The sequence below is a fragment of the Zalophus californianus genome, chromosome 13 (genome assembly GCF_009762305.2).
Source record: "Zalophus californianus isolate mZalCal1 chromosome 13, mZalCal1.pri.v2, whole genome shotgun sequence".
NCBI lineage: Eukaryota > Metazoa > Chordata > Mammalia > Carnivora > Otariidae > Zalophus > Zalophus californianus.
In genome coordinates, this window is record NC_045607.1 from 36,295,127 (window position 1) to 36,314,290 (window position 19,164).

Sequence of the window (19,164 nt, forward strand, 5' to 3'; positions counted from 1 at the left end):
CAGCCGGAATACTCCTGTTTAAAGTATAAGTCGGGGTGCCTGGGGGGCTCAGTCGTTAAGCGTCTGCCTTCGGCTCAGGTCCTGATCTCAGCGTCCTGGGATCGAGTCCCACATCGGGCTCCCTGCTCTGCGGGAAGCCTGCTTCTCCCTCTCCCACTCCCCCTGCTTGTGTTCCTGCTCTTGCTATCGCTTTCTTGCTGTCAAATAAATAAATAAATCTTTAAAAAAAAAATAAAGTGTAAGTCAGTTCATTTTCTCTCTCTGCTCAAAACCTTCTATTATCTCATTCAGAATCTTTTTTTTTAAGATTTTATTTATTTATTTGAGAGAGAGAATGAGAGAGAGAGAGAGAGAGAGCATGAGATGGGGTTGGGTCAGAGGGAGAAGCAGACTCCCTGCTGAGCAGGGAGCCCGATGCGGGACTCGATCCTCGGACTCCAGGATCATGACCTGAGCAGAAGGCAGTTGCCTAACCAACTGAGCCACCCAGGCGCCCCAAAATCAGAATCTTTACTATTGGGACCCTTGGGTGGCTCATTCGGTTAAGCGTCTGCCTTCAGCTCAGGTCATGATCCCAGGGTCCGGGGATCGAGCCCCACATCAGGCTCCTTGCTCAGCGGGGAACCTGTTTCTCCCTCTGCCTGCCACTCCCCCTGTTCACTCTCTCTCTTTCTCCCTCCCTCTCTCTCTCTGACAAATAAATAAATAAATATAAAAAAAAACCCAAAATCTTTACTATAGTTCTATTTTTCTCCTAATATTTATATTCTGTTCTTTTGCTTGAGACCATCAGTATAATGTTGAGTGAAGTAATGGCAGTAGACACTTGTCTCTTGTTCCTGATCTTTAAAAGAATGTTTTTGATTTTTCACTTTTAAATTTCATGTTTACTGTGGATTTTTTTGTAGCTACATATACCAGTTAGCTCTTATCACAAAAGTGGCATGTAGCTAATCACATCAAAACCCAGTGGCATAGGGGCACCTGGGTGGCTCAGTCAGTTAAGCGTCCAAATCTTAATTTCGGCTCAGGTCATGATCTCAGGGTCCTGAGATTGAGCCCCATGATGGGGCTCCCTCTCAGCAGGGAGTCTGCTCGTCTCCCTCTCCCTCTGCTCTTCCCCCTGCTCACACTCTCTCTCTCTCTCAAATAAGTAAATAAATCTTTTTTGAGAGAGAGAGAGTACGTGAGCAGGGGGGAAAGGTAGAGGGAGAGAGAGAGAGAGAGAATCTCAAGCAGGCTCCATGCTCAGTGCAGAGCCCAAAGAGGGGTTCAATCTCAGGACCCTGAGATCATGACCCGAGCCAAAATCAAGAGTTGGACCTCAACCAACTGAGCCACCCAGATGCCCCATTAAATAAATCTTAAAAAAAAAAAAAAACCCAGTGGCATAAAACAACAATTACTAATTCTTCTAAATCCATGGGCTGACTGGGGTCAGCATTCTAAACTAGGATTGGCTAGAGTGTTTTGCTGGGTGCCATCTGTCTCTCTTCCTGGGACCAGCTGGATAGCCTGGGCATGTTCTTCTCGTGGTGATGGGAGGAAGGTAAGAGGACAAGTATGGTTTTGCAACCGCTTTCCTGTCTCTGGGTCATAACATGTCTGGCAACATTCCAGTGGCCAAAGCAAGTCATATGGCCAAGCCCGATGTATACTCTGTCTAGAGTGGGGATGGTAGGAAAGGAGAAAATATTTCTAAACAATGATATAGTATATTAATTAATCTTCTAGAATTAAACTAACTTTGCATTTGTAGTATAAACCTAACCTGATCTTGATGTTTTTTCTTTTTCTTCCCCTCTTCCCCCTCCTCCTTCCTCTCCTCCTCCTTCTACATTATTAGATTTGGGTTGCTTTTTTTGGAATTTTATTTAATTTTTTATCAGTTTTATATTGAAACATAATTGAAATACCATATAATTCACCCATTTAAAGTGTAAAATTCAGTGGTTTTTGTTGTATTCACTGAGTTTGCAACTATCATCGCAATCAATTCTAGAGTATTTTCATCATCCTAAGAAGAAGAATCCTCATGTCCGTTGGCAGTCACTCCCTATATCCCCCTCTGACTCCTTCACCGATAGTCCTAGGCAACCATTAGTTAACTTTTTCATTGTATAGTTTTGCCTCTTCTGGACATTTCATGTATTGAATCGTGCAATATACGGGCTCTTGTATCTTGCTTTCACTCAGCATAGTGTTTTCAAGGTTTATCCATGTGATAGCATGTAACAGTACTTCATTCTTTTTTATTGCTGAATAATATTCCATTGTTTGAATGTACCGTGTTTATCTGTCCATCAGCTGATTGTTGTTTGGGTTTTTTCCACTTTTTGGCTGTTATGAATGATGCTCCTATGAGCATTTATGTACGGGTTTTTGTGTGGACATACGTTTTCATTGCCTCAGGTCCCTTTTGATGTGTTTTGTTCCTCTGTTCTCCCTTTACTACATTTGTTTGGTTTAAACTAATATTTTTTAGCATATAATTCTAGTTTTCCTATTTTTTTTTTAACATTTTAGTTACTTTCTTAGTGGTTGCTCTAGGGATTACAATCTAGTCAGATTGTTGAAAGGCAAACACACAGTTATCTAAACCTTACGTAGTTGATTTGCTTTGGGTAATCCTCTGGAGAACACTTAGATGTTCTGAAGTCCCCAGCATGACATCTAACTGGTAGTGCGGGCTAGTAAAGCAATTCATATTTGAATTTATTTTTCATGTAATAAGCCATTTTACACTACTCTTATTCTCATTGTTTTTCAGTGGCTTCTTTTGTAGCTAAGCAGGTAAAGATTTTCTTCTTTCCCAACATTTATGGTTCTTATTACTTATTTTTGTTTCATATACTGTCTAGACTATCTAGAGTAATGTTGAATAATAAGGGTAATGGTGATCAGTCTTGTCTTGGTTCTGACTTTTATAAGATTGCCTAAAGTGAGGGACTATCAACTCCACACTCTGGCATCCATCTTATGCCCATGGCCAACATAGTTAATCCTTAGTACTTTTTTCTGCTAAGCCATGACCCTTTTTCAGAAACCTCACAGTAACACCCCCTAAATGACTAGTTAATCGGATTTGGTACAGTGAATCAGATCTGCTGGCCCTGGCTATTCTCTTTGAAGTAGTTTGATATTGGCTGTTCATTTCAAATATTCTTTTTCATGTTTCTGTTCCTGGTTTACTAAAAAGCCTTTTAAAAATCACAAATGGATATTTAATTTTCTTTCTTTCTTTCTTTTTTTAAAGATTTTATTTATTTGACAGAGAGAGACACAGCGAGAGAGGGACCACAAGTGGGGGGAGCGGGAGAGGGAGAAGCAGGCTTCCCGCGGAGCAGGGAGCCCGATGCAGGGGGCTCCTGGGATCATGACCTGAGCCGAAGGTAGATGCTTAATGACTGAGCCCTGATATTTAATTTTCTAAAAGATTTCCCCAGGGTCTGTTAGAGTGATGAAATGGCTATTTCCTTTGGTTTATTCATGTTAACTACACTGATGGATTTTCTAGTTCAATCATTGCTGTAGTCCTAGAAACTTACTAATCTTAGTGTATATTATTCCTTTACAATATTGTTGGATTTTGTTTAGTTCATATTATGTGCCAGATAGCTGTGCTGAATGCTAGAGATACACTTGTGAACAAGATAGATAAAGTATCTGCCCGTATTGGGCTCTCAGTTCAAGGGTAATAAAGAGAGAACATTTGCCAGTGCTCCCTTATGCTGAGCCTTTGGCAGAAATCACTCAAGGTACGCTGTCTTGCAGAGCCTTGAGAAGTCCCAGAAACAGGGCCGTGGTCATTTAGTGGTATCTTCCATTGGACTGGAGGAGAGCAGACAAGCATCCTGCTATTTGCTGTCCCTGGTCTGATGTTTTATTTGTAATTTTTCATCTGCATAACTTGTGTGAGGCTGTTAGGTTTTGAATTAAGTTAATACTAATTTGGTGAATTAAGTGTGATGTGGGTCTTTTGGTAGGGGGCATCTTTTTGACCATTTTTCAGGTTCTTCTGTGGCTATTATTTTATTCAGATGTTCTGTATCATTTTGGGTTGATTTTGATTTATATTTTCCTGGACAATATTAATTGCACTGAAACTTTTTGGTTTAGTTACATGGAGTTTCACTTAGTATTCTTTTATAATAAAAAAAAATTCCTGTTTGCCTGTGTTTTTAGCCACTTCCTCATGCCACTCCGGGGGACGGGGGGGTCTTTTTTCTTTTGGCTAGCTGTGCCAGTAGTTTGCTGACTATGTTGTCTTTTTTTTTTTTTAAACAGCTCTTAGAAACATCATTTCTATTGTTTTTCTGGTTTCTGGTTTATTGGTGTCTATTGTTAGCTTCATAAATTTTTCCTCTTTTCCTTAGCTTATGATGTTCCTCTTTTTCTAGCTTCTTGAGTTGACTGCTTATTTATTAGCTAGTTAACTTAGTTGGTTTTAGACTCGTTTACCTGGCTAGGCTGTCTGCAGCCTGTTCTGCTGACATCCTCACAGCCTGCCCTGCAGCGCACAACGTCCTGCCCTCCCTCGGCACAACTGGTTGGTCAGGGCAGCCTACCCATCTGCTGTGAGGCCAGGCTTTAGAGAGACAGAGGTGGTATAGGTATCAGTGTTCATCTATATCTGCTTCTCCTTTCTTCCTGGGCACATGGAATCGTATACTTCCAAGCTGCAGAATGTTAACGATTGCTAAATCTCGGTAAAGGTTATATTTTTATTGTGATTTTTCTGTAGGTTGATTTTTTTTCCAAATTAAAAAGTTAAAAAAATATATATATACCAGGGACCCAATTCCCAAAATAACCTGGATGGGGCTGGACATGAATATTTTTTAAAAAACCACTCTGTGTAATTCTGAAGCACATCCCTGCTTAAGAAATCATTGTTACAGAGATGGTGGGGGAAGAGGAGCTCATTTTGCGATGAGCCACACGCACACTGAAGCTATGAGGGAATAGAAATCCATCTGGGAAACGGAGGGACAGAGAGTTTGCAGATTGAGAGAGAGAATGAGGGGAGGAGAGAGAGAGAGAGAAGTGAGCAGATTCACAGAGAGAAGCACGTGGCCCCAGGGAGAAAAGAGTGAAAAAAAACAGCTTTCACTTTTATCAGCTTTCAAGTTTCTCAATTCCAGGTTCTACGAGGCCAGGCTATATAGTTCGTGCCTTGGGTCCCCATGAAATCGGATTCATCTTTTTTTTTTTTTCTCAGTTTTTTATTGTTATGTTAATCACCATACATTACATCATTAGTTTTTGATGTAGTGTTCCATGATTCATTGTTTGTGCATAACACCCAGTGCTCCATGCAGAACGTGCCCTCTTTAATACCCATCACTAGGCTAACCCATCCCCCCACCCCCCCTCCCCTCTAGAACCCTCAGTTTGTTTTTCAGAGTCCATCGTCTCTCATGGTTCGTCTCCCCCTCCGACTTATTCCCCTTCATTCTTCCCCTCCTATCTTCTTCTTCTTTTTTTTCTTAACATATATTGCATTATTTGTTTCAGAAGTACAGCTCTGTGATTCATCAGTCTTGTACAATTCGCAGCGCTCACCATAGCACATACCCTCCCCAATGTCTATCACCCAGCCACCCCATCCCTCCCACCCCCCACCACTCCAGAAATCGGATTCATCTTTAAGATAATCTCTCCTTCCTCTTACTCTTCACCCTGTTCCTGTACTTGGGCCAGGAAAAGTGGACGGTTGTTTTTTGTCACAAACCCTGCTCCCACTGGAACGCTTGTTGTGATATTATTGACATTTTATTAGGTGCCAGCAACCACTCTGCTTTATATTACCATTTAAGTTTACAGTATTATGCTTACAGTATTACTATTCTCATTTTATAGATGAGGGGACAAGAGATCCAGAGAGGTTTACCAGTTTACCCAAGGTTGTACAGCTAGTGAGAGATCTAGAATTGAGCCTATGTCCTTAGTCATGATGTCAGTATGCACTTGAGGCTAAAAATTGCCTCTGAAGGGGCACCTGGGTGGCTCAGTTGGTTAAGCGTCCGACTCTTGATTTCGGCTCAGGTCATGATCTCAGGGTCTGGGGATCAAGCCCTGCACTGGACTCCTCGCTCAGCAGGGAGTTTGCTTAAGATTCTCTCCCTTTCTCTTCCCCCCTCCCCCCACTTGCTCACTCTCGCTCTCAAATGAATAAATAAATCTTTTTAAAAAATCTGCCTCTGAATTCAGCTTTGATTGAATTCTCATTTGTTATTTGTCTCTGAATGATGGTGTGTAATCATACTTTTTTCTTTGCCCCAATAATTATTTAAGAAGACATTTTTTTAAAGATTTATTTATTTGAGAGAGCGAGAATGAGAGAGAGAGTACATGAGAGGGGGGAGGGTCAGAGGGAGAAGCAGGCTCCTCGCCGAGCAGGGAGCCCGATGCGGGACTCGATCCCGGGACTCCAGGATCATGACATGAGCCGAAGGCAGTCGCTTAACCAACTGAGCCACCCAGGCGCCCCTAAGAAGACATTTTTATGAGCTGGGAGGAGAGGGAGAAGTAGGCTCCCCTCAAGCAGGGAGCCCAATGTGGGGCTTGATCCCAAGATCCTAGGATCATGACCTGAGCTGAAGGCAGATGCTTAACTGAGTGAGCCACCCAGGTGCTCCAAGAAGGCATTTAAAACATGTCTTAGGGGCGCCTGGCTGGCTCAGTTGGTGGAGCATGTGACTCTTGATCTCATGGTGGTGAGTTCAAGCCCCACAGTGGGTGTGGAGCCCACTTAAAATAAATTTTAAAAAATGTCTTAGTGTTTAAACTAATTTTTATTTTTCATTTACAGGTTTATTGTGTTTGTGTGAGAAAATGTGCCTTGATTATTTTGTGCTTATTGGGATTTTTGAGTTTTTTCTTTGTGGCTTATTATAAGGTATTTTTTTGTTTGTTTGTTTTTTAAATGTAGGCTCCATGCCCAGTGTGGAGCCCAGTGTGGGGCTTGAACTCACCACCCGGATAACAAGACCTGAGCTGAAATCAAAAGTCAGATGCTTAACTGACTGAGCCACCCAGGAGCCCCGTAAGGTAATTTGTTTTTGTTTAATCTCCATTGTGGCATTTATTGTGTTTTGACTTTCTCTGTACCTCTGTCTCTTCTTTATAGATGTAAAATCACTGAGGTCAGGAGTTACATCTAATTCATCTATTCATCTCTGTATTGACCAGAAGGTAACTGCCTGGCAGAGATGTTTGATGATAGTTAGTGGACTGAATAAATTAATGTTGGTCCTTGTGGATTTGAAGAATATTGTACATGAAAAAAGGCCAGAAGGAGACGGTGACATTTCCTTTGCTTTGATCCATCCTCTGTGCTCAGAGCAGTGATATCCAGATAGTGGCCTATTTTCAGGAAAACTTATAGTTGAATAAGATTCAATTGGAACTGTATCCTAGGAGGAAAATGCACATTTTAAAGATCATGGAAACTGTATGGAACTTTTACAAATATGGTTGCATTTAGAAATGATTCTGAAAGCATGTCAAAGTTTCTTTTATTTTTATTTTTTGAAAATGTGTGGGTTTTTTTACAGCCCATTAAATATTTGCACTGGTGAATAGATAAGGGAGTTAGAACTGGAAAGGGTCTTTTCTTTTTTTTAAGATTTTATTTTTAAGTAATCTCCACACTTAACATGGGGTTCAAACTCATAACCCTCAGATCAAGAATTGCATGTTCCACCGACTGAGCCAACCAGGTGCCCCAGAACTAGAAAGAATCTTAATAACCATCCAGTGCATCGCTTTCATTTTACAGATGTGGCTCAAAGACTTGAAGTGATTTGCCCAAGCCTGAACTATTAGTCCCATGCTCTAGTCAGGACTAGACTCTATGACCCGTTTTTTTTTTTTCCAATGGCCAACAGACACATGAAAAAGTGCTCAACATCCCTTGGCATCAGGGAAATCCAAATCAAAACCTCAATGAGATACCACCTCACACCAGTCAGAATGGCTAAAGTTAACAAGTCAGGAAACGACAGACGTTGGCAAGGATTCAGAGAAAGGGGAACCCTCCTACGCTGTTGGTAGGAACACAAGCTGGTGTGACCACTCTGGAAAACAGTATGGAGGTTCCTCAAAAAGTTGAAAATAGAGCTACACTATGACCCAGCAATTGTGCTACTAGGTATTTACCCCAAAGATACAAATGTAGGGATTCAAAGGGGCACCTGCACCCCAATGTTTATAGCAGCAATGTCCACTATATGACCTGTTTTTAAAAGTCTCCTGTGTAGCTGATATGAGGAATTCTTTTTTTTTTAAGATTTTATTTATTTATTTGACAGAGAGAGACAGTGAGAGCAGGAACACAAGCAGGGGGAGTGGGAGAGGGAGAAGCAGGCTTCCCACCGAGCAAGGAGCCCGATGTGGGGCTCAATCCCAGGACCCTGGGATCATGACCTGAGCCGAAGGCAGATGCTCAACAACTGAGCCACCCAGGCACCCTGATATGAGGAATTCTTAATCTCAGGAAACAAACTGAGGGCTGCTGGAGTGGTGGGGGGTAGGAGAGATGGGGTGCCTGTGTGATAGACATTGGGAAGGGTATGTGCTGTGGTGAGTGCTGTGAATTGTGTAAGACTTGAATCACAGACCTGTACCTCTGAAACAAATAATATATGTTAAAAAAAAAAAAGATAGCAGGAGGGGAAGAATGAAGGGGGGAAATTGGAGGGGGAGACGAACCATGAGAGACGATGGACTCTGAAAAACAAACTGAGGGTTCTAGAGGGGAGGGGGGTGGGAGGATGGGTTAGCCTGGTGATGGGTATTAAAGACGGCACGCTCTGCATGGAGCACTGGGTGTTATACACAAACAATGAATCATGGAACATTACATCAAAAACCAATGATGTAATGTATGGTGATTAACATAACATAATAAAAATTTAAAAAAAATTCAAAAAAATCAAGGAAATTTTACCAAAGAATATATTTTAGAATTAAAAAATTTAAAAAAAGTTAAAAAATAAAAAAAAAATAAAAGTCTCCTGTGTAGGAACGCCTGGGTGGCTCAGTTGGTTAAGTGTCTGCCTTCAGCTCAGGTCATGATCCCAGGGTCCTGAGATCGAGTACTGCATCGGGCTCCTTGCTTGGCAGAGAGCCTGCTTCTCCCTCTACCTGCTCTGCCTGCCTCTACCCCTGCTTGTGCTCTCCCTCTCTGACAAAAAAATAAATCTTAAAAAAAAAAGTCTTCTGTGTATAGCTAATAAATCATCCTTATTCAGATGCTGGTATTCCTTTTTAATATTTTGACTTCTTGAGTTACTTAAAACGGAAGAGTATATTAAAATCTACCAGTCAATACTACTGTTTCTGGTCATTTCTACTTGGATTCCTCCCATCCCCACCCTACCTCTTGGATGTCAAATGCCCAGATTTGGATTATCATAATCCTTGGTTTACGATATAGTCTCATCATTGGTCCTGTGTTAATTATTAATGTATAATAATAAGCATTTATGAAGTCGCTATCCCAAACAAAACCTGAGACCTTGGCAATCACGTACATCTAACTGTATGGTCTCTCCTCCCAGTTTGTCTCACTCCCTGTGAGGTAAGCATCTGAAACTCAGGCTCATCATTACCTTGCTTCCATTTTGACATAGTTTTATTGCAGCTCTCCTGTGTATTTCTTTTTGCCTATTTCACCCCCCTGCCGGCAGCCACCACTTTGTTCTCTATATTTATGAGTCTGTTTGTTTTTTAATTCGTTTTGTTTTATTTTTTAGATTCTACATATAAGGGAAATTATGTGGCATTTGTCATTCTTGGTCTGACTTACTTTACTTAGCATAATACCTCTAGGTCCATCTAGGTTTTTGTAAATGACAAGATTTCATTCTTCATTTATGGCTGTGTAATATTCCATTGTGTATGTATATATACCACATCTTCTTTATCCATTCATCTATCGATGGACACTTAGGTTGCTTCCATATCTTGACTATTGTAAATAGCTGCAATGAACATAGATAGGGATGCAAATATCTTTTGAATTAATATTTTCATTTTCTTCAGGTAAATACCCAGAAGTGGAATTATTCAATCATTGTATCTATTTATTTTAATTAAAAAAGGTTTTGTGTTGTATGTAATCGTTTGGAGTTTATTCTTTTCACATCTTGTTTCACTTGTGGTGGTGTCTTGATCTGAGGAATTTTTTTCAAGGGCCCCATGATTTTCTTTTTCTTCATCTTCATTGAGGGGATTTATGCTTGCCCAGTATTGTCTTACAATCAAATGACTGATCTGGGATCCATCTGAAACTTTTTTTTGGTAAATATTCTAATTGATTTTTAAAAATTGAGGTATAGTTGACATATAACATTAATTTCAGGTATACAACATAATGATTTGATATTTGTACTTATATGAAATTTTACAGCAATTTCTGGTCAGGATCAAAGGTGGAACTACAGGAAGTTATAGACTGCTGTTTTGGAGACTAACAGGCTGTGTGGAACGGGCAGGGCACTGACGTGGCTTTCTCCTAACTGGACCCTCATTTTGTGAGTAGGTGTAATCCCAGTGAAACCTTCTGTCCACCAGCACTGGCTGTGCAGCTCCCACCAGGAGCAAGCTGGGGCTTGGTTGCCATGATGACCGTCCCCTGGAATCGGGGGCACAGAGGCAGTGAGCAGTCCTTTGGTCCCCTTAGCTAGTTCTTTCACTTCCTTCCCAGGTTAGAACACCTTTCTGATCTTCAGGGACTTAGAAATATTGTTTACACAGATGGAAACAGTAGTAACAGGCTATTCACCAAGAGGAGTGGACTGTTTCTTCACAAACACAAATCTAAGACTCACTGTAACCTCTTTCCTAATTTGTGGTAATTCACACACTGATTCCAACTGCCATGGTTGGTCCTGCAGAATTTGTACGAGCCTCTCCCTTCAAATCTGCACCCCACCTTCACATGCTGACCTTTCAGTTTCTCAGCTTCACCACTTTCACCTGAACCTCCAACCTCTTACTGTCCTCAGCTCTTTTCCTTTCTCCCATTCCCACCAAATTCCAACCAAACACTAGGAATTGCTATTTAGTTAGCACTTAACATCAGCTAGACACTGGGGCCAGTGGCTCTTTATGTATCATCTTGTGCTACTGTTTTGTCCTACTCAATGAAGTAACATTAGTGTCTTCATTTTATGGCTAAGAGAGTGAGGCTCAATGAGATGAATTTGGCCAACGTCCGTATCTCCAGGGAAGCTAGGATTTGAACTAGTTTTTGTTGTTGTTGTTTGTTTTTATTTTTATGTTACGATGCCTTGGGCTCCAAGTAAAAGAAAACTTAAATTGGCTTTAACAATAATGAAATTATTTCATATAAAAAGGTTGGTTAGCTCAGTAGCTCATCAAGGACCCAGGCCTTTCTACTCTCCTATCCATCCTTGCTGTATTCAGGCTCTGTCCCTAAGTTAGCCTAGCTTCCCACAAGGTTTCATGATGCCTACCAGAGTTCTGTCATCACGTCCATAGAACTCCTAAAGGCAGGAAAGGACATCGTTCCTTCTTGTCCATCTCTCTCTCTCTCATTTGTCATGCATTTTTAAAAAAAAGATTTATTTATTTGAGGTGGGTGAGGGGCAGGAGAGGGAGAGAGAATCTTAAGCAGGTTCCACTTCTAGCCAGATGCAGGACTCGATCTCACGACCCTGAGATCATGACCTGAACCGAAATCAAGAGTCAGACGCTTAACCGAGTGAGCCACGCAGGCATCCCTGTCATGCATCTTTTTTCTTTTGTCATGTATCTTTTTATTTTTAATTTTTTAAGATTTTATTTACTTATTTGACAGAGAGAGAGAGAGACAGTGAGAGAGGGGACACAAGCAGGGGGAGTGGGAGAGGGAGAAGCAGGCTCCCCGCAGAGCAGGGAGCCCGATGCGGGGCTCGATCCCAGGACCCTGGGATCATGATCTGAGCCAAAGGCAGACCCTTAACTGACTGAGGCACCCAGGTGCCCCTGTCATGCATCTTTTTAAAGAGCATTTTAAGTTGCTTACTTTTCTTAGGGCCCTCTCTTATCCTGGCCAACTTCCCTTTTCTTGTCCAGAACGCCATAAGCCCGTGCCTCACTAATCACTGACAAGGGGAAATAGGATCACTACGATGGGCTTAGACTAATCAAGACTCATTCCCAGGGCTGGCTCCAAGCTTCCCTGAAGCTCTTGGCTGCTCCACAGAACAAAATTAAGGTTCTGTTAGGAAGAAGGGAGATGGGGGCAGGGGAATGGGTAGTCAGCGTGCAACCAATAGTGTTTGTTACAGAATCCAAAAGTCTAGGTTGTTAACCTTGCCACACTGCTGCTTTTCTGGGTTCTCCCCTCAGTTCCCATCCCCATCTAGCATATTTCCTTAACAGTGAGCCAAGTCTACAACCCCAGCTCTAAATGCCACATACCAAGGCTGTCCTTGGCACAACAGTGAGAAACGTGAAATGTATTCCTTGGGGCCCAGCGCTCCTGTGCAATCCACAAGTTAGGGATGTGTGCTTGGTCAGCCTGGGCATGTCACACTTGGGTGGGGAGAAGAGCAGAGGTTCTGCCTCCTGGAAAGGTGAACTGGCCTGACCCTGACTGACCCAGCCCCAGAGCTGAGTTCCAGTCATGCTGCCCCCCTCTGAGAGCTCTTCTTTCGGGTCCATACTTCTCTGCTCTTAGAATCTGAATTTTTTATTTTTCCCCCTTCCTTACTCCCTCCCTTCCTTCCTCTTTTTTCTTTCTCTCTCTCCTCTTTCTTTTCTTTTTTCTTACTTTATTCCCTTTCTTTCTTTTATAAATAAGCTGTGCAGCCAGTGTGAGGCTTGAACTCACAACCCTTAGATCAAGAGTTGCATGCTCTACCAATTGAGCCAGCCAGGCACCCTATGAATTATTTTCTTAACAAATTCTAATTTGTCCCTAGTCTTAAAACCCAACATTACCATATTTCCTTTCCTTGAACTCCCAGAGTAGAAAAACCCATATCCACTGAATTTACTAACTAGTGACAGGTCTCCTATGTGTGTTAGAAGCTTAGAGAAAATATTAGACAATAGGGAAGAAAATTAAGTTTTAGTAGCTGAGTGCCAGGTGCTGGGGTAAATTCTTTCCCACACTGACTTTATCTTAACAGCACCCTGGTAGGTTAGGTTATTTTAACTTTCACATTTGGGTTTAGGGAATTCACGTTCAGCAGAAGTTAAGTCGCCTGCTCAGACAAGGTTAAGGCCACAAGCTAGTAGGAGCCCATGATAGTGTGACCTCAGGCCCATGATCTTTCCCCTCCACCCCCTTTCTGACTTCATGGTCTTTGCTGGTACAAAACACATTTGTATATATTAATTCGAGCCTCACAACAGTAGCAGGGTGAGTCCTGGTATCTACATTTTGTAAAAGGTTCAGAGATACTAAATGACTTGCCCAAAGTCATATGGAGCTTAGCTTTTGCGACTACAGAATATGCCTAGCAGAGCACAGCATTATTTGTTGAATGATAATCCAGATGATGGTGGATATCCAATAAATAATTCTTGTCAAAGTAAAATGATTGAAAAGAAAATGTCACTGCTTATAGTCTCTAGGTTCCTTTTTCTCCCTGTCACCCCCCCCCCCCCCGGGACCCCTTGGAGACCCTCTCTTCCCAGGCATTCCATCACTTTCAGTCAACACTCACAAAGACTAGCACCCACATGTCTTCAGGCAGGGGGTTTAAGAAGGAAGGGTGGTCCTCTTAAGATAGAGCTGAATGGACCTCACAGTTTTTGTTCTTTCACCTCCCACCTTAGGGCTTCCTTCGCTCCCTGAACGGGAGGAACGGGAGGCCACACTCACACTTTTCCCTACCCCCACGTGGTGGACTGCATTTGTTCTGGAGTAGACCAACCAGTGAGCTCCTGGCCTTGGCCCTGTCAATTACCTCCCTAGTGCCTCCTCCCCTCTCTCCTCCCTTGGCCCCGCCTCCTGCCTCTGGTCCCACCCCACCAACCCTGGACACAGTACACAGCCTAAAGCTTCGGCTCCAAGGGAAACAAAAGGAACTGCCTGGATTCCCATGGCTATGGCCAGCACCTTCATACCAGGGCTGAACCCTCAGAACCCTCATTATATCCCAGGGTAAGACTTCAACCCAGGGCACATCCCTGCTTGCTTCTGGGAATAGGGCTATAAGGACAGGGGAGTTGTGCCACGTAGGACGTAGGGGCCAATAGACAAACTGGTATGGTAGGCCCAAGGCTGAGATATTCATGGTGTTGGATGGAAAAGGAAGAGCAAGCGGATAGTGGTAGCTGGGCCTGCCACGAAGCTTTGTGTTGTCTTCTCCATGGTAACAGGGTAACAGCAGAGGGGAAGGGTTGAAAACCCAGAGAGAACTGAGAAATGCCTGCTCCAAATATATACGCAGCCGAATCCAGAAAAAAAACCAGGGCTTTCAGAGGTCTCTGTTTCTATCTCTGCGGGTGGTGGAGCAGGGGGAGTCTAGAGGTGAGCGGGTGAGTCCTGTGCTTACAGGTACACCGGACACTGCCCACTACTTCGCTTCAGCACGGGTCAGACCTATGGGCAGATGACCGGTCAGCTGCTTCGAGGGTTTCCTGGCCTAGCCTGGCCCCCCACCCATCGCACACTTCTGCCTCCCATCCGGCCTCCAGCATCTCCTGAGGTTCCCAGGGGAAGCCTGCCTGTCAGGCGGGGGCATGAAAGGCTTAGCTCCAGCATGATTCCTGGGTACACAGGTATGTACGGACAGTCTGAACAGGTGTCCCCAACCCAGAACGTGTGCCCCAAACACTAAGTGAAATCTTTCTTGCCCCCTCCCACCCAGGTTTTGTACCCCAGGCACAGTTCATCTTTGCCAAGAACTGCAGCCGGGTCTGGGCTGAGGCTCTGAGTGATTTCACTCAGTGGTCTGAGGGACAAGGGGGTCAACAGCTGCCAAAGGAGGCCAAGGGTAAAAAAGATGTGGAGAAAGACCAAGAGCCAAAGCTGGAGCCAGAGCTGGGGCAAGAGGCAGAACAAGTGAGACCAAGAAGGCTGGAGGGGGTCCGGGGGGGTTGGGAGTTGGGGAGCCTGACCTCTGTGTGGGCGGGCCTAGGCAGGGCGGCCATGAGTAGCATGGCTACGGGGTGCAGGGGATGTGGGCTTGACCGCCAGCTCCACCCCCCAGGGAGCTTCTGTTGGAGCACAGGGGCTGAATTGGATAACCTTACTTTTTCTCTGCCACCTTCTCCTCACAAGGCTTCCCCCTATTCCATGGATGACAGAGATCCTCGCAAGTTCTTCATGCCAGGTGAGAGGAAGTGGCTAATGACCAAAGGCATGGGAAGGCTCCCAGGAGGTCCTGACTCAGTATCCCCCCCCCCCCCCCAGGCTTCACTGGTTACGTGCCCCGTGCCCGCTTCCTCTTTGGCTCCAGCTTTCCTGTGCTCACCAACCGGGCACTGCAGGAATTTGGACAGATGTACTCAGGGAGCAGACCCCAGAAGGATCCCAAACATCTCCCTCCACTTTCTAGGACCTACCCTCAGAACCTGGGCCTATTACCTAATTATGGGGGCTATGTGCCAGGTGAGGATAGCCCCAGAGGGGACTGGAATATTTGTGTGTGTGTGTGGAATGGGTGGAAGTGGTTGGGGGGGGGGTTGGAACTGATATGGGGGGGCCCTTGGATCATATGGTTCGGCTTTCTCACTGGGCAGAAAAGGATATGGAGGTAGCTCACAGTGGGAAGCTGGGACCAGATTTTGGAGGGCTTAGGCACTGGCTGAGAAATAAATGGCTCTTCTTGCCACTGGCTACAAGTGACAGACTCTGTTGTCCATACAGGGTATAAGTTCCAGTTCGGGCACACATATGGGCATCTCACCCATGATGCACTGGGCCTCACCACCCTCCAGAAGCAGCTCCTGGTGTAGGTACCTGGACTTCAAGTTCTCTCTTCTCTGTCTTCCTATCTCAGCCATCCCTTTGGAAGGAAGAGAGGTGGGCCCGAGGGGGGTGGGGGGAGGCACAAAGAGAAATGGTTTGGAGGCCGAGCACCTTTTTTATTAATAGGTGTAATAAATAAATAAATAAATACATAAACAGAAGCCTGGGCTCCTCCTCCCTCTTCTGACCACCAGGCACTGGCCACAGCCTATTTACATTTGGGGGCTTAGGGAGCTGGCCCCAATACTGTCACCTCTCCTCCTCACCACCTGGCCTAGGGAACCCTGCAAATGGGCCTCCATAGGGACGTGCTTATCTGTACCTATGGGAGGGCTGGCCCACGTGGGCCGGGGAAATCCTGGCAGCCCAGTGCTGCATCCCTTCCCTCCTTTCCTGGGTGGAGGTCTGGATGAGGTCACTGGGACAGTTAATGGGAAGTAATTAATACTGAGCACAGGGATGTACAGCCCCCAGCTCTCAGTCTATTCTCTGTGGCCAGGCCAGAGGGCTTGGGAAGGGCTCTCAGGCTCTGAGTCAGGGGTTATGAGGGTCCCTGAGGCCACCAGCATGCACAGGGCCTCAGTTTTGGCTGCTTCCGGGGGTTGGACTTGGAGATGGGGTCAAGGTCACATAGGCCAGAGGCACCAGGCCAGTGTCGGGGCCACGGCTGCAGCGCAACCAGTCTCCTCCAGCTGGCCCCAGCACCCGTAGGATATCTCCCTTGCGGAAGCTCAGCTGTCCGGGGCCTGTGGCCAGATGATGGCACAGTGCCTTCACCTCGCTGGGGAAACAACAAATGGAGGTCAGAGAAACCCCACCCAAAGCCAAACCCAGCCCCCCAGTGCTATCTTCCAGGGCTTACCATGGAGGCTTGGAGGGCAAGACTGGAGAGTGTGGCTCCTGCAGGCTCTCCTTGGGCTCTGGCTCTCGGCGGGCACCCACTGTCTGTGCCACCAGTTGGAACATGGACTTGTCCAGGCTCAGCCAGTCGGACGGTAGCCTAGGGGAGAGCAGCCGGGGCTCCGGCTCTGTCTGTGCTCTGGTTTAGATAGGCTCGCCAAATCCCTCCGTCTACACCATGGGCTGCCTCTCACCTGTTTGTGGGCCGGGTCTCCCGCTGAGCCTTTCGGGAGCCAAAGAGGTGTCCCCACTTGATGCCCCCAGGTGAAGGCTCTGAGGCTCCTTCCTCATTTTCTGCTGGGGGGGCAGTGGACCCCTCCCTCTCCCGGCTGCGCCTCAGCTCGGCCAGTACAGAATCAGGGGGGCTCCCCATCCAGAAGGGCCAGCCCCTGTCCCGGCCAAGGGTCTCCTCAGGGGCAGGACAGGCCTCTGCCCCTTCGACTACTCCCTCTCGGGGGGGTGGTCCCCCGCCTCCTGCCCCTCTCTTCTTCTCACTGCTGCTATTGCTGCCACCACGGGGGAACCTAGAGCCCTCAGCTGAGCCATCGATGTAGACCTGGGAGCTCTGCATGAGCTGGTACCACCAGCCAGCCTGCCCGCCTCGGGCCCACCTGCCACGCCCTGAGCCCCCAGCTGCCTCTGCCACCTCTTCTGTCTCCTCTTCCTCCTCATCTTCTCCACCTTCGGGCGCGCCCACACCCTTCACCCGTTCCCCCTGGACCGCCCTGTCCATGTCTCCAGGCCCTTCCTGGCCCCTGGCCCGGGCCAGCTGCAGCGTCGAGTGGGCAGACAGCAGCAGGTCCTGTGACACCCGCAGCAGCTCCTTGTGCTGCCGCTGCTGCTGCCCACTTTGCAGGAGCCGGTGCTGGAACAGCAAATCGAGGCTGAAGGGCAGCAGGGCCAGGGGCTGCAGCAGCAGCAGCAGCTCCTCAAAGAGGCCGGGGCACACGGTATGCGCTGCACTCAGGAAGCCCCACGGCTGGTAGTGGGTCTGGATGATATCTGGGGGAGCAAGAGAGAGGGCCTGAGCCCCACAGAGAAGCAGAGCCCGGCCTGGGGGTGGGGGGGCCTCCGAGAAGTGGCCCTGGCAGAGCCGCTGCGTACTGCCGCACAGGCAGGGCACTGTGCCCTTGGGTGCATGCCAGTGCCAAAGAGGCCGCCTGACGCTTGTGCAGGTCGTGACCTCCGCAGCCGTAAGTGGCAGCCCCAAGTTCACAGGAGAGCTGTGGGGGTTCCTGGTCACCCTCACTTCCAGATTGCCCGAGTATCCTGCTGGCTCCAAGGCTCTAACACAAGTAGAAGCTGGGGACAGACTGGGCTGGAAGCCCAGGCTCTGAAGACGGAAGCTTGGGCGGTCCCCCTCCCCACCTCTACCATCTGTAAAGAGCCATGCCTCCCTCTTCTGAGCCTCTGAGGTCTGGCCTATATTGAGTTTGCAAGAGAGAGAGTAGCGTTCCGGGCATTACCTTCGTGGTTATAGAGGTGATTAAACCAGAACTCCAGGGACCGGATGCTGTAGGGAAACAGAGAGAGTTGAATCTTGTGTGTAGACAGCCAGATGATAAGGTATAAAGGAGACAGACAGGGGGTCAGACAGAGGCAGAAGTATGGGTGAACATCTCCCTTCTATGGCAGGGATGCTACCTGGTTCGTTTCACGTAAAATAGTTCCGGAGTCAGTGAGGGATGATGGGAGGGGGTTAACATGTGATTCACAAGCCAATGACTTCCCTCTAGAATGGAGTTGGCTTGCCTAGGCCCCCAGAAGTCATGGCAGCTACTGAGTGAACATACAGGGTACACATCCCAAAGGGGATGGCCCGGGCCCATACTTGAGAAAGAAGGATACTATGATGTGGATCTCAAGGGGGGCCTTATGGTCACAGGCAGGATTTGGAAGTAGGGCTGCAATTGAGGGGATCAAGGTGTACAATATCCAGAGAACCAGATTAATTTCCAAATAAGCCAGATTATGGATTTATAAAAGCCAAAGACCATGTTGGTGATCAGTGCCAGAGGGTTGTGGGTGTGGTGGGAAACCAGAGACCTACTGAGAAAGCTGTAACTAGATGGGGAGAAGGTGAGTCTGGGCCCTGGCCACAGAGCCTGCAGACCCCCCTCGGCCTGTCTCAGTCTAGGGAGCCGGTTCCACAGAAGTGGCAGAGCCCGGGGGAGAGGGCTGTGATTTGCCACTCCTGTGGCCCCACACACTCACTTGAGCAGGCCGAGAATGAAGGCGTTGAAACGCATGGTGTGACTGGTGAGCTCCGGGAATTGGCTGACCTTGTTGTAGAGGCCGTGCAGGACCTTGGTGGACGGGCCTGA

General features: G+C 46.4%; 2 protein-coding genes across 9 annotated transcripts in view; one reads left to right on the forward strand and one right to left on the reverse strand.

Moving 5' to 3' along the window:
- Positions 1-6,998: 6,998 nt before the first annotated feature.
- Positions 6,999-16,095, forward strand: FAM166B (family with sequence similarity 166 member B). Of its 4 annotated transcripts, none has more exons than XM_027614357.2 (7): positions 6,999-7,053; positions 10,418-10,541; positions 14,525-14,748; positions 14,838-15,031; positions 15,251-15,302; positions 15,383-15,580; positions 15,839-16,090. In XM_027614357.2, exons 3-7 carry the CDS (start codon positions 14,580-14,582, stop codon positions 15,925-15,927), a joined length of 702 nt encoding a protein of 233 aa, XP_027470158.2. In that variant the 5' UTR covers positions 6,999-7,053; positions 10,418-10,541; positions 14,525-14,579; the 3' UTR covers positions 15,928-16,090. The 4 variants fall into 4 exon arrangements, with proteins under 4 accessions (XP_027470158.2, XP_027470157.2, XP_027470154.2 ...); XM_027614356.2 differs by lacking the exon at positions 6,999-7,053 and adding an exon at positions 10,192-10,308; XM_027614353.2 differs by lacking the exons at positions 6,999-7,053; positions 10,418-10,541 and adding an exon at positions 13,878-14,128 and having other exon boundaries at positions 15,528-15,580; positions 15,839-16,095.
- RUSC2 (RUN and SH3 domain containing 2) overlaps positions 16,075-19,164 on the reverse strand; it is a 71,090-nt gene continuing 68,000 nt past the window's right edge. For 4 of the 5 annotated variants that reach the window (XM_027614348.2, XM_027614349.2, XM_027614347.2 and 1 more), the window contains exons 8-12: positions 19,055-19,160; positions 18,307-18,353; positions 17,035-17,842; positions 16,803-16,940; positions 16,075-16,721 (exon numbers count right to left, since the gene is read on the reverse strand). In XM_027614348.2, the coding sequence (XP_027470149.1) occupies positions 16,520-16,721; positions 16,803-16,940; positions 17,035-17,842; positions 18,307-18,353; positions 19,055-19,160 (1,301 nt within the window). In that variant the 3' untranslated portion in view covers positions 16,075-16,519. The remainder of the gene's footprint in view (positions 16,722-16,802; positions 16,941-17,034; positions 17,843-18,306; positions 18,354-19,054; positions 19,161-19,164) is intronic. The other variant, XM_027614351.2, reaches the window with a different exon arrangement.

What these genes read in the sequence shown, in the direction of transcription:
- FAM166B (XM_027614352.2), top strand. Translation starts at nt 14,067, where the DNA reads ATGGCTATGGCCAGCACCTTCATACCAGGGCTGAACCCTCAGAACCCT. An exon ending in AACCCTCATTATATCCCAGG is followed by an intron (nt 14,129 to 14,524) that starts GTAAGACTTCAA and finishes CTGTGCTTACAG; the next exon opens with GTACACCGGACACTGCCCAC. An exon ending in CATGATTCCTGGGTACACAG is followed by an intron (nt 14,749 to 14,837) that starts GTATGTACGGAC and finishes CCTCCCACCCAG; the next exon opens with GTTTTGTACCCCAGGCACAG.